Below are 23,808 nucleotides of genomic sequence, written 5' to 3'. Positions count from 1 at the left end.
GCTGCCCGATGTTGATACATCAGCCAGCATGGCAAAGGGACGCAGTACACTTTGATGTTGCCACAAGTCGTGAGCCGGGCCCAGTGCGTCATTTGAAATAGCCACGGCTATCTCCTGTACCGCACAGTGAGTGCAGTGCACACAGTAACTTTAATGTAACCCTGGCACTGTGCATGTAATGAAACCCCTGGCACAGAGCATGTAACCCCTGATACCATGCATGTAACCCCTGGCACCGTGCATGTTACCCCTGGCACTGAGCATGTTACCCTTGGCACGGTGCATGAAACCCCTGGCAAAGAGCATGTAACCCCTGGCATCGGGCAAGAAAACTCTAGCACTTAGCATGTAGGTAAGCCGCACTTATGTGGTATAATATGTAATCGGCACTACTGTGTGTGGCATATTGTGTAATAGGCATTACAATGTGTGCCATAATGTTTAATGGGCATTACGGTGTGCATAAAGCCCACAAAGCCATGCCCTAAATTTTTGCCGTGCGCCTCCAGCGCTGCTCCATTTCTTTTAGGTGTCGATTTTTTTGCATTGTGGGGCATAATTTGAATTAGGGATGGTATTATGTGGCCTGCATTGTTCTTGAAATGGGTATGTGGGATAAGTAATAAATTTAAAGCATACAGGGGCGCACCAAACACCCTATCACCCCCCCCCCCCACCCTTCCTGGCTGTGACATATGGAGGGGGGAATGAGTTTCACTACCTCTCCAGGACCACTTTAAGCACTGGTGTTGACCTTAGCCATGTTGACCCATTTCATGTGTTGACCTAAGCCATGTTGATTTACAGTGGTCGACGCAATGCATGTTGACCTAATAATGATCGACCCATTGACCCATACTCCTAAAAATAAGGGGTTGCCTCCAAATCAGCAGGTCCCTCTTAATCCTAGATTAGAAAGCTAAATATGAGCGTTTTAGTCCTTCTAGTTGCATGTGAGAAACATCTCTGTGACCCAGCGTGGTATTAGCTTAACATCACATGTATACCATTGTTACATCATTGTTACAATATAACATAACACCTTAGATTACATTGCAAAAATAAGTCAGACCTTTCATAGAGATGCCTATAACTGTGACATAAACTGGGTATATGAGATAAGATGGCAAAAGGACACCTACTTTTGTTATCCTTATGTATTTTTTTTTGTAGTTTAGGGGCCCATTTATCAAGCAATATTTGCGGTTAAATCCCCGAAAACATCAGTTTTCGGGGGTTAACCGCAAATATTAAGTAGCACTGAAATTTATTAAAGGGGGACCGCAGCAGGAACCTCCGATCCCTGCTGTGATCCCCGCTGCAGCGCCGCCGGCCGCATCCCCCATAGGTTTCTATGGGGGATGCGAAGCTGCCTGATGTATCAACATCGGCCACCCCGGCTTCGCACCCCTGGGCTATCGCCATTCTGATATGGCGATATCCCATTGTAGCCTATGGCTACACATCGCACTACCCGAGCGGTAGTGCGGTCAGCAGGGTCGCGGGGGGGTCAGCGCGTAACCGCGCATGTGCAGACCCCCCGGCTTCCGGCATCGCAGGGACGGGCTCCTTGCGGAGCCCTGTCCCTGCGCCTGGCAGATAATATATTCAGGTGATATGATCACATTTTACAATGCGATCCTGGGCGGTAAATATTCCGCCCAGATCGCATTGTAAATGCGATCAATGATAAATGGGGGCCTAACAGAGAGAAATTACCCCTTTTCCACTACAGACCTGGGACAGATGTCAGCTGCCCGTCTGCTTTCTGTAGAGGGCGCCCACAAAAATTTAGACACCACATACACCACCATCAATTGATTTTGTCACTGCACGCAAGCCTGCAAATGTATGTATATGCAAAACAGCCATTTGCATGCGTGCAGGGGTATTCGGCATGCGAGGCGGTGTCATCCAGTAGTTCGATTGGTGGCGTTTAATCCACATGCTAAACTTTGCGTGTGGACCAGAATAAGGTCCGTAAACCGGGTAAGCCCTGTTATTTCCTATGGATTACATAAGAAATGGTCTTCTTAAAGGGCTATAACAAGGTGTAGGTCACAAAAGAGGGCCACCATTACCCAAAAGGGCCACCATTAAACACAACATTTCCTGATTAAAGAAGAGACCACAAATATTTCTTTGAAAAAGTTTGTGCGTTTATTTTAGTCCCAAATGTTCAATATGAAACCTTACCAAAAGTGTCTTTACACAAGACATGTAATACTTTTGTGAAAACTTGGGCCCGATTTCACCCAATTCCGGCAGAACGGGCCAAGAACCCATGTGTAATCAGTCCAAATAGCATCCGATCCGATGCATGGTCCAGTGTGCATGGGCATCGGATCAGACCAGGAGATTATACGTGATGCATATATGATCTCCGGGTCGGACCCCCTTCCGGCAGCAGAGTGTGCACAAGGGACGTATGTGATGTAAACCATGCGGTCCTGCAGCCAATTTTTGTCGATATGCTACATTCGATGTCAAGGATTTTTATACCACACTTAAATTCAAATGTAAAACTTTAAAATCACACTAATATATAAATATGGAAATGTTTGAAATTCAAACTTAATTTTAGCAAATTAGGTTAATTTACAAATAATCAGTAGTAGTTTGTTTATTTATAAGGTGCCACAAAGTGTCCGCAGCACCGTACATAGCAAACAAAAAACTAATTACAAGGTAATGTCGAAATTGTCGAGGAGACTGAAGATGAAGTAGAAGAAGGGAAGAACAGGGCAGGAGCGCTGGTGAAGTAAAGAGGTAGGGTGAGTACGTGAGGAAGAAGGGCCCTACTCATAAGTGTTAACAGACTAAAAGGAGGTGGGTGGACGAACGAAAAACAATAGGATAAGTAGGAATGGATGGAAACGGATGGAGGGGTAGGGTAGGCAGGATAGGAGGAGCGAAAGAGGTTAGGAGGAGGAGGGATAGGCTAGTCGGAAGAAGTGGGTTTTGAGGGAGCGCTTGAAGGAGGTAAGGGAATCAGAAAGCCTGATGGGTGGCGGGAGGTTGTTCCAGTGCAGGGGGCAGCGCGAGAGAAGTCTTGGACACGGGAGTGGGAGGAGGTGATTAGGTGAGAAGTCAGGCGGTGGTTGGCAGTGGAGCGAAGAGGATGGGAGGGAGTGTGAATAGAGATCAGTGAAGAGAGGTAAGGAGCAGTGGAGAAGAGAGCCTTGTAGGTGGTGGTGAGGAGTTTGAAGAGAACTTGGAAAGGAATGGGGAGCCAGTGAAGAGATAGAAAGAGGGGGGAGGTGGAGGTAGACCGGCGGGAGAGGAAGATGAGCCTAGCAGCAGCGTTAAGAATGGATTGGAGAGGGGCAAGGCGGGCGAGAGGTAGCCCGGAGAGAAGGATGTTGCTTAAAATATTTCACAAATATTTTTATACACACACAAACACAAAGTAAGAATGCAGTGTTATATATATATAACAATATTAAATGCCTCTGCATGTTACCTATCATATATATATATATATATATATATATATTATATAGTCTCTGAAACACTGACATCTGCTGGCAGAGAGTGAAACTACATCTCTTTCTCACACATGAACAAACACAAATCACAGATGGTAGCAGACTAGATTTTGAAGCTTTCTACTTCAAGCTGGCTTACTAGTTATGTATCACTGCATATGTGTGAGTGTAATAATGAAAATGAATAACAATTCCATAACCAAGTTATATTCTACTGTATGCTGTAATGTAACGTCACACATCTTTGCAAGTTACTACATGATGGTACTATGATAGATCATCAGTGAGCTATGTATTTCTACATATAAACCTGTCATTATATGATTAAAACATTAGTTAATATCAGACATTATGCCTCTCATGTCGATTGTGTAACCCTGCATGAGATTCCATTGATTAGTTATCTTTCTCTATATAGTTACATAACTGTACATAAATACCAATAATGGTTTAATTGTTATTAATCCTTAAGATTACTCAGTCATAGATACTGTATGTACCTATGCCACATAATTGTGTATATTACTGTCACCTGCTCATTTTTATTCCCATACTGTCTTCTGAGCTCATCTTTCTCTATCATTTTTCTCCCACTCAAATCTTTCCTCTATTCGCTTCATAGCGTTTTCTCCCCATTTGTTACACAGCCTATAAATAATCACACACACACACACACACACACACACACACACACACACACACACACACACACACACACACACACACACACACACACACACACACACACACACACAGCTATGACTCACACACTGTCCCCTGTGTCAGCCTCCTCCTACTCCCATGTAACTCACTGTCCTCACACTGTGACACTGTGCTCTGGTCGTGGTGTAACCAGTATCAATGGAAATAACTGTACAATACATTAGGACGCCTTTCTTTGCGTTCCCAATGCTGACTAGTCAAGTGTGCAATCACAATCTGCAATTAAAGAAAAAGTATATATATAATTAACTACATCTAAAGATCTCTCTCTATCGATCTATAAATATATATACATATATATCTATAGATATTTATTATATCTATAGATATATAGCTGTATACATACCCATATAAAGATAGACAGGCATGGATACATACATAGATATATTTACTACGGTGTGGTACAAAAATTCACACCAGCCTTCAGCTATTTAGTCCAGCATACATGTATGGCTACCCTCCTGTAATTAGGATATACGGTGAATGAAGCCCCTATTCTTTCTCTGTCTGCTACCAGCTGCCCAGCCTTCCAGAATCACGTGTCCACATGTGGGCGGGGCTCCATCTCCGGGCTTCATTCATAAATCCTGAGGCTGGTAACTAAGCTGCAGCACGAAGCAGGACCCGGCGGTGAGAATCGGGCAGCAGACCACGCCAGGTGGGAGTAGTAGGATCTGTAGACGGTCCGGAAAGATAGAGGTGGGTATCGCTGGGCTATTGGAGGAGACAGTATTTTGCATCAATTGGAAATTGCCCATGCATGAATGGGCACTCCCTGGGTACCTTGTGGGTGCAGCATATAGGTCATCTGGCCACTAACTAATACAAATCAGCATTTTCGCTGAACTAGTCTTGCTTTTTTGGGGTATAGCATCCGTATCATACGTGCAACGCCTTGGTGACATGCCGGTGCTTAGTGACTATCATTTGGGCATTACCCAGGAGCTAGAATATGCCAAGGCCATACTTAGATGTTGCCATGTAATATGCTGGCGTTACCTCGTTTTATTGGCACACTGTGGATAGGATGAGGACGTAGGTGGGGCATCGTCTTTCTACCAGCTGATTGTTTCTTGGGTGGGTGATATTCATTGTCATCTGAGGCTGTATTCTATTTCCCTGCCTTAAAAGTCGCCCAGTTGCTGCCGTGAGCTGTGCAGAGGTACCCGCTAGACAACACACTGAGATGGATGCTGGCCTAATAAGAAGTATTACAGGCTGTTATTGGATATAACATGTAGAATCGTCAATACTAGCATGTGATTATTTCCATGTGGAGTGTATTTTTTATGTCTTTGAAATATGGATATAGCTTAAACGTTAATTATTATGGATGTATGCATTGTTTGTTTTGTCTCTTGGATTTATGTGGTACATCTATTTCCAAAATAAAGGATTATTTGGAACTGGGTATTTAGTACTGAGCACTGAGTACTGATCATGCATTGTATATACCTACTGTATAGCTCAGGTCTATGTCATTTGAATGTTCTTTTGGTAACTTAAATCTGATAATAGAAGGTCCAGCATCTATAAATTATTTATTTATCACTGGCCAGATGTGTCTGTTTATGAATGTGACTAATTAGCATGTAATTTGCATAAATCAATGTAAACAGATACCTGAATAATCCACTGTAATATAGAAAATGTTCACAGTATAGTATTCTTTTGCAGTTTTTTTTTTAATTTTATTTCAGGAGGGGTTTGTTTAGGAGGAGTCTGTGGAAATGGCTTTATTGTTTTAGTCTTTGTCAGAATTACCTTATTTCATAATTTCCCATATGGACTTGGTTTTCTCTCCATCTCCTCTTTAAAACTCCCCACCATCCTATTTCTGCAGGTGTCAGATCATGAGCAATGAGTCACCTGCATGGGAGAATATAACTGACAGCTCCACGGTGAGAACCTTTGCAGTATATTATGTATAGCATGTGAATAGACTGTAGCAGTTTACTAATGTTGGTTACAAATTGATTTTGTTAGAGGGATCAATGAGTCACGTCACAATCTTAAGACTAAACATTATAGCTTAAATATACTGATTAATGAATTGTATACAGCTAACCTGTAAAATGAAACTTTTGAGAACAGATCAATCATGTTGTTAAGCTTTATAGGAGAGATATAACAATGCTTAGTTATCTCCCCACATCATCTCTCTCCAAGCTTTAAAACATTCTCCCCTATGTTTCTAACCAAAAAGTAAGAGCACTACCTACAGTAGGTCTCAAAATCACTTCTGTAGACTTCTAATTGGGCATTGTCCTATTGCCATTGTGCTAGCCATTCTCTGTCTGAAAAGATGTCAGCAGCATCGCCTGAAAGAAAAAAAAAAGATAATATAGGAGTCGTCCCTCTTCAAAATATTATTTAATCATATTATCAGTCAGCTGCAGGAAAATGATTATGAAGACTGATTTAAAGAATGGTAACTATTGTTATTTAAACAGCATTTATCTCCCACATTGCCATTTATGTACACAATAGTGTATGTACTGTAGGTAATCACTTGCACATAGTTTGCAACACCATTGTAGGATATAAGGTGCCCATACACGTACCAATTACCCGGTACTTTTTGTGCTAAAATAGCATTGCATCGCATCGCATGCACAACGATGCTATTTTAGCACAAAAAGTGCCGGGTTATCGGTACGTGTATGGGCACCTGAAGGCAAATGAACCATGGAAGTGTAATAGTCCAGTCTGGGCAGTTTTTTGAAGTGGCAATAATTTAAAATGCCATGTAGGTTGGTTTTATCTTGTAAATTATTGCTGCTTGAAAAAAATGGGCATGGGCATGTGGTGTATTTGAGCAATGGGTAGAAAGCAGGGGTAAAACTGGGTACACACCTAAAGATAGATTGACATGTGTCAGCCTAGTTGCTCTGTCAATCATTGGTGGCTTGTGCAGCACAATGCGCTGATGTACCTTTAGAGATATTGTTCATTGGCTCTGCTACACCACAGTCACAATATGTCTGTAATGACATTGTTCACAGACATAATGTTCACACTCTGGAACACACTGAGCAACACACCAGAAGTATTCAATTGAACAGACGATATCGTGGCCAGTATGTACACCCATTACATATAGGGGGTTATTCTGGTTTATCCGCAAGGCTGCAAATTCTCAGCCTTGCGAGTCCACCAAACCCCGCCTGGCCGCACCCCCTCTCGCAGCGTGTGTTCCCACGCACAGACTGCGAATGGATGTTTAACATAAAAATCCATTCGCAGCCTGTGGGGAAACACCCGCATCATTCGATGGTCACCGACCATCGAAAGATGTGGAAGGTGCATGCTTAGAAAAGTGACTTTCAAGTCCCTTACATATGCGTGCATGGAATGGGCAGGCAGCTGCCGAACCCCCCCCCCCCCCCCACACACACACGCGCCATGTCCTCATGGGAATACCCATGAAACGCTGGACGCTCCCATATGGTAATGGGGGTGCCCCTTGCCCTCTATGTTGGGTGCGTGCGTGCACACATGGCAAACATTCTGTTCAACAGGTGCACGCACGCACCCTGTGTATGCACATGTGCAGAGCAAAATCAGTCCCTGTGCAAATGCAGCCCTGCTGCATACAAATCCGAATAACCCCCACAGTTTGGCGACTTCCCAGAAATGGGAACTTGGAGAAATCCTGCTAGGGGTTCATGATTAGAAAAGGCTAATTTAACAATAAGAGATCAGAATGTTATCATGGATAGATATTTAAGACATCATGAAAGAGAAGATATGGCTCAAACAGTTATTCTTCAGATTTCTTTTTTTTATTTCCGAAGAATGTATAAGCAATGCAGTACATGCAGCTGTTTTATATAATACATAGGACATCAGTATGAGTTACAGTTCCATAAGAAAAACATCATGACATAAAAAATAAAATCTCAACCGCAAAACTCTGCATGTAGTAGAAGATACATACCACAGAGGTTTTGAAAACATTTGCAACGTTACATCCATATATTCTTCACCTTGCATATCCTATGCCAGTGCTGGGTTATATTTCAGTGACATCAAGCATGGCCTTTAGCCAAGTACACTCTACTCCTGTCACCTTTATGGAAACAGATCTTATATTTTGAGCTCAATGTAGCAGCTTCAAGTGTTCATATTTCATAATTAAAAGTGGTTATGGTGAATTAAGTTGGTAAGAAGATATTACCATTCCAACACATAGTAGCCTGCATCATAAATGGTATAACTGTACAGTGCTCACTCTATAGGCATGTCCAAACTGTGGCCCGCCAGTTGTTGTGAAACTACACATCCCAGCATGCCTTGCCATAGTATTAACATTCCCTAATGGCAAAACTGTGGCAAGGCATGATGGAACTTGTAGTTTCACAACAACTGGACATGGCTGCTGCAACATCAGACTCACTCATAAGTGGTCGAAAGGTAAGTAAAGTACAAGTACTCTTTATGATGGTCATATATAGCCCCCCCCCCCCCTCCATTGCCTACTAAGTAGCCATCTAGTCTGCCCCTTTTTTAAACTTTCATGTAATTGCACATATGGTACTACAGAAGCCTTAGCGTGACACTGTCCAATGTATCGCTGCAGGCGACTCCAGGTGCATCCACGCAGGATGGGTACGTCTTGATCTTGGTTTTGCTGTCCATCTTCATTGGTGGAACCTTGCTTATCCTTACTGGGATCCTGATCCTTTGCAGACACTGCTGTGATTCCCGTCTGAGATTCTCTAGGTACTTACGTCTTCTACTTGGGGTTTTTGTGTTAAACTGACATAGATTTTCCCTCAGCAATGTTATTCTTCTTTCAGACCCAGTGATGATGCAGAGAAAACCAACACTTCTTACGTGGATGAAACACAACCTGCCCATGGTAAGATAACATCTGGTTGTGATGAATCCTCACCCCAGTATCTTTTAGTTGTGACTAACATCTTATGATTTATTCCTCAGACATTACAATACGGATAGAAGATGCAGAGTCTCTGTCAGCTTCAGGTCTCCGGGACATAGAGTCGGAGAGATTTCTATGTACTGCATCCAGTGGTCGACGAGTCTCATTTAATGAAGGAGCCTTATGTGGGCAAGAAAAGAGAGAGCGTGAAAGAGGAAGAAGGTGAGGAGATCTTTAAAAGGGAAATGTGGATTAAACAGGAGTTTTTATAATGGCAGGGATTTGGCAGAAGCAACACAAATGAACTAAGAAAAGAAGTTTGAAAGGCATAAATTCGATTTTACATTCAGTAAATGGTTAATGGATCATTGTAGAAATGATAAGTAATATGAAATTTAACATCCTTGATGGAGATATATGTTACGCAGATGGTTTTGTGGCATCTTACTCCTTGTTCTTTTCAGGTACACATTAACAGAGGGAGATTTTCATTATTTGAAGAATGCCCGACTGACGCTCCCCCCTCTTCCAGCCTTACATCCGACTGCCCTACATATTCTTACCATACATGAAAGTGAAGGAGGGGAGAGTAGCAGCAGTGGAGGAGCATCAGACACACTTCCTGCCTCTCCCAGGAAATCCAACATCTCTATATATCAGGTTAGTTTTGCTCTGATGAACACACTCAAGCTTTCCAGGGTTTTTCTATGCCAGTGATTTACAGCTGGGCTTTTCATCTCTGGTCCTTGAGTAACTCTAGCATATCATCTTTTAAAATCTGAGAAGATTAAGGTGTTAACTCTCAATAAAAAGGTTTGGTCTTTTTGGGGAGGGGGGGGGGATTAAGTCTTCTGCACATGATTAAAGAAACAAATAATTCAGTTGCAGTAGGTGGACCATGCTGAAACACTCTAAAACAGATTTTTTTTCCCCGCTACTTCTCTGAAAAAATAAAAAAAAAATCTAAAAAAGATCTATCTCTTCACAGCCCCCCCGAAGTCCTCTAGGACCACTCACCCGACTGTCTCTTAGTTCAACGTCTGCTCTTCCTGGAGATGTTTACAACTCCATTACAGATACAAGTTTTATGGAAACTCCAAAATACAGTCCACCCTCCCCCAGGCATAGTTCTGTCAACAACAGGGTGAGTAACAATTGGCAAAGTATGTGAAAGTGTGCTCAAACCCAAAAGTCCAGAATGATACAGGGATATACTGGTTGCTCTAGTTTCATAACATCCCTCCCTTTTCTAGTTTGACCAAAGAGGCCATCTCCCCCAGGGTGGCGCCAGTTCTGATGTGGGTACCAACCGAAGTCATGGCGCTGTACTTCACTTCTTCAACCGTCTGCGGCGTCATGCAAGCTTAGAAGGAGCAAGCCCCTACCTAAAAATCAAGAAATGGAAACTGGGCACTGTGCAGCGAGCAAGCAGCTTAGACACCAGAGGTGAGGGGGAGGAATGACCTGGATGCACAAGATGAAATAGAAGCAGCGTGTTACCTGAGTCACGGATGGGGGCAGCCTGGATGTCTAAGGTGATGGGAGGGGTGTAATCTGAATAATTAAGAGGAGGGTGGAGTACTTATTAGCAGAGAAAATTGTGGGTGTATTAGGATATCAGGAAAGCAAAGACACAGGACCAGCCAAGCTCAAAAATGGAGAGTATCCTCATATATATGACAAGCATAGAATAAACACTAAAGGCTGAGGAAACATTGACCTTTAAAAATATATAAATAAAGAGTTATGCTGGCTGTAAAAAAAAAAAAAAAAAAAAAGTTAACTATATATTTTTGAAATGTTCGTGAAAGATATCAAACAGCTTTAACCACCTAAAGAGAACAAACAGAACTGTGTGGGTGTACATAAAGAGATGCGCTGACAGCTTATGCACTTTACTTGACAGGTTCTCCAAAGCGTCATCAATTCCAGAGACAGAGAGCAGCTAGTGAAAGTGCTGAACGTGATGATATAATACAGTACATAGTCCACACGCAAGATACGGCTTTTGCCGATAATCAAGGATCTCTCATTCAACACCATGGAACGCCACCACACTCTCTCGGCAGGTATTCTTCTGTTACCCTTTCCTCATGTTAGGTAAAATCCTTTCGTGTCACATAATTCTGACAAACAGTGTTTTCTTCATCCCTTCCCCTACTGTATATTGTACATATCATTTGTGGGAGATTTCCATTTATTAGCTTTGTTCCCTCATTTAATTTATTTTTTATTTTTTAGACTAGACCATGGGGAAGATGGGTCACTAGCTGATGTAGGAAGCACAGAACAAGGTCAGGTCCCACCTCAATGTGACATTTGGAGTCTACGTGCATCACTGGAACTTTGTGCCTCTGATCAAAGCAGTAGCAACAATGATCGTGACTCTGTTCGTAGTGATGCAGAAAGTGTGAGCTCCTTAAGTGGACTCCCTAGCCTTCCATCTCAAGATCTGCCTGAGGGAAAACCAGTAAGGGGACCAGAGCCAGACACTGGACCTCGAAAGCTTCTACAGATGGACAGCGGCTATGCCTCTATTGAAGCTCCTTGCCGTCCATCAGAGGAGTCCTGCAGTCCTCACCGGGACAAGACTGCATCCGAAAAACGTCTCTTTTTCACTCATGCTGGACGTAAAGGAACGGTATTTGAAAGTCTGGAAGGGCGTTTATATGAACAAGGAGCTTCCGGAGGAGAGGAAGAGACAATGTTTCCTCAACAGCCTGAACCCCTCAGTCCCTGGGAGGCAATGTCAAGAAGAGATTACAGCATTGATGAAAAGACTGATGCACTGTTCAACGAGTTCCTCCGACATGACCCACAGTATGATGAATCTCCCCTACGCATGAAACATCGCTCCCGTGCTCATTTGCGCAAGCAATGGCAGAGAACAAAGCAGTACAGTGATCCTGGTATTCGTTTCCCCCCTGCATTGGACAGACATCGTGCATCCCCTTTACGTAGAGGGGACAGTACTAGCTACCTTCCCGACACACGCTACCACAGTACACTACCCCGTATAGCAAGTACTACAGATGAGGAAGGAGCAGATAGCTGTCCAATTAGCCCAACCTCACTTACACCTGAAGACAAAATTCAGGCCATTGAGGAGGAACCGTGTGAGCATGGACCTGCTGTAGATGAACCCAGACCACCTACGGAGAACCCTGAGCAAGACTTTGGTTACGGCCCCCAAACAACAGAGCTACTTGACAAGATAGGTGCTGGCCTGGAAGAACGTTTGTATCCAATTGTGCAGAGGACAGCATGCAGCCCAGAGAGGCTCTGCACAGTTGCACATATTTCTCCTGATCATAGTCCTGTGTAGCAGCAACAAAGTTTCCATTTGGTATAAAAAGGACAATAAAAGGTGGGATACCCACACAGTCACTCACGTGCCATAAGAACACAAGCATGACTGTAAATACAGACCGCACATATACACAACATTCTCAACTACAATGAGCATACCCACGGCATTATTCACAGAAACCTGTACCATTCTCTTCCAAGCAATATGAAGCTCGATCCCGAAGGCCCTCAGGGAAATGGAGGCAAAGTGTGGATCCAGTGGCTTTCACTTTGGTTGCTACAGATCTATTACTCCCTATCCAAAAACTGAACTTATAGGCACAAGGGGTGGAGCTGGTGGGTATGGGGACTATAACCAGTGTGTATTTATTTTTGTAAAGATGCTTTGTTCCTAGAGAGATGGTGCAGTCTTGCCCTTGTAATCCACTGTAGCACACGACAAGGTGCAAGATGTCTTTATGCTCTTCCCAACACTGCTGTGCAACGCCCCATATTAAAATTAGACAGCACATTCTAATTGTCAATGTACACCATGTGTATGTAAGAAATGAGGGAGAATGGGAAAATAAATATATTCAGAAAATACTGTAGTTCCTAAGATATGTAGTCAGTTGTAATGCTTCATACTGATATCATCATCTGGAGTTTAAAGTGTGAACCAAATGTGCAAGTCAGGCCTATCCAAAATGTGGCCCTCCAGCTGTTGCTAAACTACACATCCCAGCATGCCTTGCAATAATTTTAGCATTTCTTAATAGCAAAACTATGGCAAGGCATGATGGGGCTTGAAGTTTCACCACAGCTGGCAGGCCATAGTTTGGACATGCCTGGTGTAAGTTGTTTTTAACAACTGCTAGCCAAAGTGCTCCACGGACAGATATAAAAATAAATAAACCCATGTTCAGGAACCAGAAACTAGTGGAAACCAAATAAACGTTTAATCACTAAAGAGAAAATAAACAACCTGTGGTAGTTAACACATGGCTCCTTTTCTCCAAATGCACACACAACTGCTGGGTTTGGTTGCAGGAGTTCAATGCTCCCATTCCCTTCCCGCTTTTGCAATTTATTGTGGATGAGGGCTCAGATAGGGCTGATGATGTGACCTCCACCTCTTTATGTATAATACATGTGGTATACAGCCAGACAAACGAAGTGGAGCAAGAAGTAAGTTCAAGTCATAAAGTGCAGCAGACGCTGGACACTGCGCAAGTCCTAGAGGTCCAGAAGGGAAAAGGGTATAGGAGAACAATTACAGGACAGTTCCCTTTACTGCAGTAATTCGGCTGTAGCATCTGGTGGGCGCTGGGAGTTTGCTGGAGCATATCACTCTAGAAAGAAAAGAAACGGTTATAAACCAATTACGGCTGAGGAAAAGAAGGGGAATGATTAAGTGCACCAAAATTGCAATCTAGCATTTCAGCTATTTTTTTTCTCCATACATACAAGTAACAAAATACTGTAATATTGTTGTGGGTTTTTGCTAGATTTAAGGAGTACTCCACCCCTACCAAAACATCACTCCCTTGTTTGTATTCCTTAATTTTGCATAATAAATAAATAAGAACTGGAATACAGAAATTATAACTAGATCACCTTTAATCGTATGTGTAAATTCACGGTGTTGCAGTAGCTCTTACAATGCTATTACTATCAGCAATGAGGGTTTTACGCTGCACAGAAAATAAACTGATCTGTCGCCTTCTAACTGGTTACCATTAGCAGCCATTTATAATCTAGAAGAGTGAACCAATGTTATACCAAGTGAGTTGTGATGGGCAGCATACAGTAAGTATAACCATATTGGGGCTTGTGGCCCCTTAACATTTTCCAGGTGAACAGAGCAACAAAACACCATGAGGATATTATGACATACTTTTCAAAATCGAGGGTTACCTGGATTGGGATGGAGGTTTACCTAGCACTGAAAGCACTCTCTAGTCTCCCCCCATCCCCCTTTCTATGTGCAGAGCTTTTTTACCTGGCTCATATCTCTCAGATCTTATGAAAATCAGTACAACCTAGGGTACTTCTGTAGTTTCACGGCGCCACTTACGGCAGCATCAGCGTTGTGTTCCCGCAGCCAGCTTGTGTCTGCGACTGTGTGTACGTTCGCGACTAACCGGAGCTTACGCAGTTAGTCAGCATTACGAAGTTAGCGTAGTCAGTCTGCGTTGTGTCAGTGCTTATTACATTGTGTGGGAACCAATGACCATTTTTAACCTTCCTGAAAACACCCCCACTATCCACGTCAACCCAAAGTGCAAGAGGACGCGGTACGTGACCTCCCAACCTGTTCATGTCCCATCTACGTCGGTGTGGAATCGAATTTATAAAGTGTGGCGATTGCAGCGAGCAGACGCTTAAAGAGCGAGGGGACATGGATTCACATGCACTTACCACACTTTATAAAATCAACTCCACGCCGACGTGGATAGTGGGGTTATGAACAGGTCAGGAGGACGTGTACCGCATCCGTTCGCCACACTTCCAGCTGGCTTGGATAGTGGGAGTTTGAAATGGAGGCATTTGACAGTATGTAACATGGAGCACTGGCAAATGTGTCCTTTATTGTGCATGAGACGCACTTGCGGCCACACCCCGCCTTTGTGCACGAGAAGCATGCACTACCGAACCCCTAACCATCTCCCTGAAGCGGACACAGGCAGGGTTACCGCACCCTGCCACACGAAATACTAAGACACACAAGCGTATGAGATGCTCGTGCGCCTCAGGCAGATGGAGCACCTCTCCACCAGCGCAGGGGATCTGGTGGTTACCGGTGCTGTGTGAGAGGCGCTCACTAGGCTTGCCAGGGAAACAGGGGACAGAGCTGCAGCTGGCGGAGACAGTACGGTGACTACACTGCATGACGGGGACACTACGCTAGGCTGCCGTTGGGCTATACTGAAAGCCGTGAAACTACATAAGTCCCCAACCTAGTCCTGATCGTGACAACGGTACAGAACCTTTAAAGAGGAACAGTTCCATTGATATTGAAAGGTATACTTGAGGGTATGGGTGGACAAGCATTGGGTCGACCGCTGATGGTTAGCATGGCTTGAGTCAACACGTAGAGGCCGACACGGCTAAGGTCAACAGGGTTGGAAGGTCGACAAGCATTAGGTCTACAATGGCAAGGTTGACAGTCAAAAGGTCAACATAAGTTTTTTACTTTTTTGTCGACATAGTAGACATGGACACCATCAAAGTGCACTGCTTCCCCTCACACACAGCACTCACCATGCTTCTGGCACAGTGCCTCGCTACTCTCAGCACACTATTCTATTATCCTTCCACACCCTAGTGCACAGGTGGGCAATAAGCGGCCCTCCAGCTGTTCATGAACTACACATCCCAGCATGCAACAGCTCATCAACAGCTGGAGGGCCACTTATTACCCACCCCTATTAGTGGATGGTAGGGCATGAAATACCGCCTGTTGGCACGTCGGCTTAAAAACACTTGTGTTGACCTTTTGATTGTTGACCTTACCATTGTCGACCTAATGCTTGTGTTGACCTTCCAGATGCCGACCTTCAGTGGTCTACCTAATGACCACATACCGACTGGGTGGTTTGGTCTGGTACAGATGTAATTAGCTCCATTCCAGTTCATCCCTAAGGTACTATAGGACAGATGTATTATCGGGGCCATAACGATTTTAAAGTATCGGGTCTCGCTTAATGAGGAGAATCGGACACCCCTTCCCTGCCGATATAGACAGCCGGTATGTCCAGCGTCCACAGCTCTACTTATTGGCGGCCAAGCAGTGCTGCGTATGCACATTTAAAAAAAAAAAACCCCACAACAACTTTCTCTACCCCCAGCCGGCTCTCTGGGCATGCGCATAGCATTGTTCAAAAGGTCTTGGCATGGTGCAGCATTAAGATTGCCCTTCACTGAAGAGAAGGGGACTAGCCCACATCCGAAACAATGGCTCCATACCATTATCCCCCCTCCACAAAATTTCACAGCTAGCATAATGCAGTCAGGCAGGCAACATTCTCCCAGCATCCCCCAAACCCAGTCTCACCCATCTGAGATGAGTTTTGACACACCACAGAACAGATTTCGGTACTCTTTACTTAGAAGGGCGCCCACGATTTTGATCTTGGGCATCGTTAGTAAAAAATCTCGGGCATCTCGGGCATTGAATGCACTAAAAAATCGGGTGCGATCAACCGACGAGATGCCCGAGATTTCCCATAGGGAACAATGTTAAATGTCTCAATTGACCCAATTTTCCTGTTCAATGCCTCAATTGACCCGATTTTTCCATAGGAAACAATGTTAAATGGGCCACAGAGGCCAAATAGGCACCCTGAAGTGTATAATGGCCACCCGAATTGTTAACGGCACCCCACGATCAACGTCAACCCGATGCGTGGCGAGCGCAGCGAGCCCGCGAGGGTCGGCGATACGCGTCCTACGACCTTTTCATACCCCCACTATCCACGTCGGCGTGGAGTTGAGAATAGAAAGTGTGGCGAGCGCAGCGAGCCACCGAGCCCGAAGCGTGGCGAGCCCCGCGAGGGTACGCGGACAGCTGTGAAGCCCCCAAGGGACGCGGATACCTGTGAAGGTATCCGCATCCCCTCGCTGCGCTCGCCACGCTTCGGGCTCGGTGGCTCGCTGCGCTCGCCACACTTTATATTCTCAACTCCACGCCGACGTGGATAGTGGGGGTATGAAAAGGTCGTAGGACGCGTACCGCCGCCCCTCGCGGGCTCGCTGCGCTCGCCACGCTTCGGGTTGACGTTGATCGTGGGGTGGCGTTAACAATTCGGGTGGCCATTATTCACTTCAGGGTGCCTATTTGGCCTCTGTGGCCCATTTAACATTGTTTCCTATGGAAAAATTGGGTCAATTGAGGCATTGAACAGGAAAATCGGGTCAATTGAGACATTTAACATTGTTCCCTATGGGAAATCTCGGGCATCTCGTCTGTCGCATCGCACCTGATTTTTTAGTGCATTCAATGCCCGAGATGGCCGAGATGGGCGCCCTTCTAAGTAAAGAGTACCCAGATTTCCACTACTCCACAGTCCATCGGTTGCTTGGCATTGGACTTGAGGATGTAAGGCTTGCATGTAGCTCCTCGGCCAAAGAAACCGATTCCATTAAGCTCCTGCCACACAGCTTTTGTGCTTACACTAATGCCAGGGGAATTGTGGAACTCTTCAGTTATAGAATCAGCAGAGCATTGGTGACATTTACACACCATGGGGCAGATGTATTAAGCCTTAACAAGAGAAAAATGCAAGGGTTATAAAGAGAGATAAATGTCCAGCCAATCAGCTCCTTACTGACTTTTTTCAAACACAGGCTGTAACATGGCAGTGAGCAGGTGATTGGCTGGATGTTTATCTCTCCTTATCACCCTTGCATTTATCTCTTGTTAAGGCTTAATACATCTGCCCCCATGTGCCTTAGCAGTTGCTGACCGCGCTCTGATTTTACATGATTTTCCGCTTCATGGCGGAGGTTCCTGTTGTTCTTAAATGCTTCCATTTTCTAATAATATTACGAGTAGTTGACCATGGAATAACCTGCAGGTAATTGGTATTAAATTTCGCAAAACGTCTGATTGCAAAAGGTGGCATCCTATCACAGTCTTCAGGATGACCCATTTTAATCACAAATGTTTGCAAATGGAGTCTGCATGGCTAGGTACTTCATTATACACACCTCTGGCAACTGCTCTGATTGAAACACCGGAATTTATATAGATTTATATTAAAAACTTAGGAAAAGAACCAAGAGGGAAGAAAAATGCAGTATTCAGAACACAGGTAACCACTGTGAGTGCAGAAACAAGAATAGCAGAGAAAATAAGCTATTGAGCTTATATTGTAAGATTGTGAGGATAGCTACTTCATATGTTTACATGAAAGTGGTGGAAAAGACATGGATAGGATAATCACTTATCCATTCCAAAAATAAAAAGTACACCAACATAAAAAAGTAAGGAATGTACAGTAAAGGTTAAACAAATATGAGGCTTTTGAGAGCACGAAATAATAAGCTGCGATTTAATAGTAAAACTATGTACGGGCAGAACAAGTAGAGAATTTACACAAGTTATTGATGGGACAGAATGGAGAAAATAATTGCATGCAATGGGCCTGGGTAGAGAATGAACGGATGGGGAAGAATCAACGTCAGAGGAATCCTGCTGTATTGGCAAACGCTATGACTCATTCACTGCAGGATGTGAATGAAGACACCTCTTTATTCAGACCTCATTATCTCGGCTGATGCCTCTCAAAGCTCCTGCCGCCCACACTGCCTTAGTGTTGGGGAACAAAATCTGACCCTGCAGCATACTAGGAATCTTTATTTTAGCAAGAAATATAGATATGCCATAATCTGCTGTACATTAACTAATGGACTGCCATAGAAGCTTGCATAAAATGGAGAAATTCACAAGTGGACTAACGGAGTCACCATAATCACAGCAGCTAGTGTATGGAAATAGTTACCTTGACCCTTGCAAGTAAAAAGGAATGTACTGTGTATGCCAATCTGAAAGAGAATCGGTACTCACCCACAACAACTTAACCATTTTCTGGATGATTTCTCTATGATAAGTGCGTGGTTCATTGGACGAACATTCATTGTGTAATTGTTTTTTTTTTTGTTTTTTTTAAAAGGGTAAACCCATTTAACACCTCATTGTTTCCCCTTATTCCAATTGCAGTTATGGTGGCGGAGGATGCTTTTGTTTGGTTGGTAAATATTAACGGATCATCTTTCCACCACAGGGTATTCTATATGTAGTAGGTTTAGTTTAAACTCCTTTACAGTAGCGCAACACACATTTGTCCCCTTTAATATATTTCAGTACGCTGCTTAATGGTCATAAATGTACAGGTCAAATGTCAAATACCTGGCAGAGTAGTCTCCCCAGTCACTGCTGTTTGCAGGCAGATAGTTTGCGTACTTTGCCCCCTGATGTGCTAGCTTTGCGCTGGGATGCAGAGCTGACCCTCCTTTCTGCCTTTAGCTGATTTTCTGTGCCATTCATACACAGCTGCTTGTTCGGTGCGATGCCCTGTGTCTGTGCAAACATGTCCTCTTCAGGCACCTGTCCTGATTCGGGATGATATTAAAAAGAAAAAAAAAGTGATTGTTAGGAGGGTACATAAGAGTGGGAGCACCAATGTAGCTGGGTCTCTACCAAACACTGATATAATAGCTTTTTTCCCTTTTCATACAAACATAATATTATCATTATTTTGTTCCTTGTTCTGTGCAGTATCCATTTCCAATCCAATATTCTATTTGTTCCATAATCTTTTCTACTCCCCTACCCTTTTCACCCCATCAGTCCAATGATGATTCAATGTCGTTCTCACTTATGTCAAAAGCATCTCCTGTTCACACAAATATTCATTGAATCAGAAGCATTCTTTATTATATGACCATTACCATACTGTTAAATGGTCCACCCACAGCTGTCCTCCCACTTCACACTGATCTTTAACCTTATTTGTCAGGGGGTATTTTTTTTTGTCTCCTGACACTTGGACATGCCACAAACTGCTAATTTTCTTTAGTGTATTTTTTTGCCTCTATCGAAACAAGAAGAATATCCTCACCTAGCTTTTAGACCAAATATCATTGCTCACTATCAGATATAAAGCCCCATACACACTAGAAGACGTGGTGTAAGAACATTCATGCTTTCTGAACAATATCACTTAGTGTGTATGCTTAATGTTGTTAACGATGAACACTCCCGCGCATCGTTAACAATATTGATATCTTCCAGACATGCAGGTCAATTATTCCAATATCGCTTATGCCATTTGCACACATCGTTCAGTGTGGATGGGTGACAAATGACATGAGCTGTATTGTCCTGCAGCTCACCTCATCTCAGCAGCTGCCGCACCGCACCCACTGTCCTCCGGCAACCACAGTCCCCGGCAGCCACCACTCCGCTCCCTCAGTCACCGACAGCTGCTCCGCTCCCTCCGTTCCCAGCCACAAAGTATGAAGGTCACTTGCCACCAATGTTCATATGAGTACATTAATGGCCACTGGACACCAATGTTAATATTCTGCATCCTCCCCACTGCCCACCAATGTGTACCATTCAGGAACATGCATGACACCCATTGCAGCATGCATGCATGCATGTTTGTAGCATGCACCCACTCGCTGCATATGTGTACCATGCATGTTTCGAGCATGCATGGTACCCCCACCTACCAATATAGAACACGTAGAAATGCCAATTCCGGGGCATTTTTACCCGGACGTGGCTGTTGCCCAGCATTAAAGGCTCCCCATATACTATGCAACTTTTCCCAAGGGGAGAACTCACATCCAAGGCACCTGGAACCCTCCCAGGTGGCAGGACCGCATGTGGTCCTTCTGCATGTGAAGTATCACAGGCAACGTTCCACAGCTGCCCATTATTTAAACATACAGTAGTGTCTCAGACAATTTGCTAATTTCTTTCGTATTTCATATCTTTGTGTCATGCATTAAGTAATAATCCCAGCTTCATATCTTTGATAAAATTGTTCAGTGTGTATGCACAATATCTTTCATGATCAACTCAAGTGAAATTGCTCACCAATATCTTTTAGTGTGTATGGAGCTTAAGAACACATTTTTGTATATATATATATATATATATATATATATATATATATATATATATATATATATATATATATATATATATATATATATATATATTTAAAACAAGACTGTAGCAGAATAAATTGAGAAATAAGGTTTTTATAATAGAATTATAATGCACAAAGTGATACACACTGAAAAACAGAAGACAACAAGAAAAAAACAGAATGCTACAGTATATAGCTTTCCTGGCATCGCATAGAACAAATCTAAACAATCTATAACAGTATGAATTTGATAAAACCTAAGGTCTCATGGACCTTATTCCATTGTGGCTCTAATTCAGGCTCTCGTCTGTTCTATGGCTTCTGTCCCTGGCTGTCTCTTTTCTTCTAAACATACTCTGCCTCTCTCTTCTGGGAAATACAAACGTAAACAATGGTTAAAAATAAAAGCTGAAATCAGCAGTAGTGTGTCTTACCATGCTGACCACATACATGCACAGTGCCCTACAATCAGTCAGCTTGGGATTATTGAAGCCTATCTCGACATGGTTCCCTCATTTATTTTTTACAGATGCGCCACTGATAATTTGGCACCCTCGGTTCAGACACTGTGCCGGACTATTCGTCTTGTAGGATTATGGATGTTAGCGCGTGCCACACCCTGTCTAAAGAACTACAAATGTGGATAGATGCTCCCCAATACAACAAATACATGTGTATACATAGTTTTACAAGTGACTTGAATGTAAAAGCATGTCCTGACAGTCCCATTATTCCTTCTATAGTTACATTTAGTATCAAATAAAATAGTAGCATCTAAATGACCTACCATAATGTAGCAATAACACAGAGTGGAGTGGCCAGAGTGGAATAAAAGCACGTTTTACCTGGAACTGTAAAGTCCTGTGTGTAGATAATTTCGTCCTCCAAGTCACACAGATCTTCATCCTCACTATACCCGTGCAGATCCTCTAAGTAAGGCACAACTGTCAGGCTTCTCCAGCGGTCCTTGGTTTCTGAGCTAGGGGGTATGGGTACAACAGGGTCCATCTGTGGGTGCTTCTTCCTAAACCAGCTGCAGGTAAGAAGCAAAGCACCTTTTGAACAAGACTTCAGCACAGTGGCCTTTATTCAGATCTGATTGCAGTACAAATTTGTTTGGAAAATGGGCAAAACCATGTGCACTGCAGGTGGGGCAGATGTAACATGTGCAGAGAGAATTAGATTTGTGTGAGTTATTTTAATTCTGTGCAGGTTAAATACTGGCTGCATTATTTTTACACTGCAATTTAGATGTCAGTTTCAACACACGCCACCTAAATTTAACGCGCTCTGCACATGTTACATCTGCCCCACCTGCAGTCCACATGGTTTTGCCCATTTTCCAAACAGATTTGTACTGCAATCAGATCAGAATAAAGGCCAGAGTGTTGAAGGTGGACATTATTCATGTATGAATAAGCACATTTTGTACTTAAAACCAATGATTAACTGCTTCACAAATCTAATTCTTGAATACACTGGGGCAGATTCAACAAATTATATTGTCGTCATCACAGGTTACTTTCCTTAAAGTTTGCCCCAACCAATCAGCTCCTGCCTTTTTTTAAACATGACATTAGGAGTTGATTGGGGCACCTATTAAGATAAGTTATGAGCGATAACAAGACTATCACTCGTCATTAAATTTGCCACATGGTTCCGAATTCAATGTGGCCGGCGAGGGGGTTAAACAGCGGGGATCGCCAAAAACAAGCGATCCTTGCTGTTTAACCCCCGTGCCGGCCATCCACCCTATTCTACGTTCCAGGGGGAATCCTTGCGGATTCCCCCAAACAGCGAGTCTCGTGGCTAATGCACGGAGCCCGCTGCAAGCCTCGCGAGGGGGAAACGGCGTGTGCAGGGGGTCAGTTGAATACTGACCCTGTGAGCTGTGACAGCTCGCAGGCAGCACTGCTGGCTGTCACAGCTCGCAAAAAGCACTGAATACACCCCATAGTGAGTAAAAGAGATCATACTTCCATTACCAGCAATTATAGGACTTGCTGCTCTTTATTTTATTTTTTTTATGGTTTTTTTTACTGCACCTTTTGTTTATTTTGAGCTTCTTCAACTTAAAAGTAGTTTATGTTTTATAAATCTGTTTTTTATTACGTGTACTTTTTTTCATGTTTGCATGTATTATTCATGTCCATTTATAGATCTATATCGATAGATTAGATATATATTTATATAATATGTATATTTGAGCAAGTGGTCACCGGCCACTGCACCCTTACCTGGAATGGTGATCGCAGGTAAATGTTTATTTTTTAATGAACCATCCGGTGATGATAGCTTTCTCATGCACCCCAGATAAGCTAATTTATCTTAAACCTGTGACAGCTGCCCCCTTAGTGCTAATTCAGGTGTTGTGTTAGGTGACTGTCTCACCTTTAAAAGCTATAAGGTACTTGGCAGGTAAGCTCTAAACCACGAAAAAAAAACATGTTCATTTTAGCTATGAGGTGTCAGTAGTTGCCAGGCTCTTAAGAGACCTATTGTTAGTGTAGGACTTGCAGTGAAATGGGGTCCCTTGACGATGGGCTGCAAGCAATTAATGAACTAATGCTCTATCAATTATCTGATTATTTGTATATTAAGGTGAGTTAGTTTATTATGGTAAGTGTTGAGCCGTATGTATGTGTATATCTATCTATCTATCCATCTATAATCCTTAAAAAAAAAAAATCACCTAAAATGTTGGAAGATACATCATTTGCTATGAATTCGCCTTTGGAGTGCCAGAACTGTACTGCTA

General features: G+C 43.3%; 2 protein-coding genes across 7 annotated transcripts in view; one reads left to right on the top strand and one right to left on the bottom strand.

Annotated features, from left to right (window-relative positions):
• Positions 1-4,769: 4,769 nt before the first annotated feature.
• On the top strand, positions 4,770-12,990 carry CBARP (CACN subunit beta associated regulatory protein). Of its 4 annotated transcripts, none has more exons than XM_083182431.1 (10): positions 4,770-4,910; positions 6,055-6,112; positions 8,794-8,936; positions 9,014-9,075; positions 9,156-9,318; positions 9,561-9,756; positions 10,085-10,240; positions 10,350-10,542; positions 11,003-11,165; positions 11,338-12,990. In XM_083182431.1, exons 2-10 carry the CDS (start codon positions 6,065-6,067, stop codon positions 12,419-12,421), a joined length of 2,208 nt encoding a protein of 735 aa, XP_083038557.1. In that variant the 5' UTR covers positions 4,770-4,910; positions 6,055-6,064; the 3' UTR covers positions 12,422-12,990. The 4 variants fall into 4 exon arrangements, with proteins under 4 accessions (XP_083038557.1, XP_083038582.1, XP_083038566.1 ...); XM_083182456.1 differs by lacking the exon at positions 4,770-4,910 and adding an exon at positions 4,978-5,288; XM_083182440.1 differs by lacking the exon at positions 4,770-4,910 and adding an exon at positions 5,327-5,419.
• Positions 12,991-13,321: 331 nt separating this feature from the next.
• STK11 (serine/threonine kinase 11) overlaps positions 13,322-23,808 on the bottom strand; it is a 49,977-nt gene continuing 39,490 nt past the window's right edge. Inside the window, exons 8-10 of one of the 3 annotated variants that reach the window (XM_083182470.1) lie at positions 21,896-22,083; positions 19,298-19,500; positions 13,322-13,736 (exon numbers count right to left, since the gene is read on the bottom strand). In XM_083182470.1, the coding sequence (XP_083038596.1) occupies positions 19,319-19,500; positions 21,896-22,083 (370 nt within the window). In that variant the 3' untranslated portion in view covers positions 13,322-13,736; positions 19,298-19,318. Of the gene's footprint in view, positions 13,737-19,297; positions 19,501-21,323; positions 21,420-21,895; positions 22,084-23,808 lie in introns of those variants that run through there. The other 2 variants (XM_083182480.1, XM_083182492.1) reach the window with 2 other exon arrangements.

The sequence above is a fragment of the Crinia signifera genome, chromosome 1 (assembly GCF_055691185.1).
Source record: "Crinia signifera chromosome 1, ASM5569118v1, whole genome shotgun sequence".
NCBI lineage: Eukaryota > Metazoa > Chordata > Amphibia > Anura > Myobatrachidae > Crinia > Crinia signifera.
Note: the sequence above shows the minus strand (reverse complement) of the source record. Positions and strands in the feature narration are given on the sequence as shown.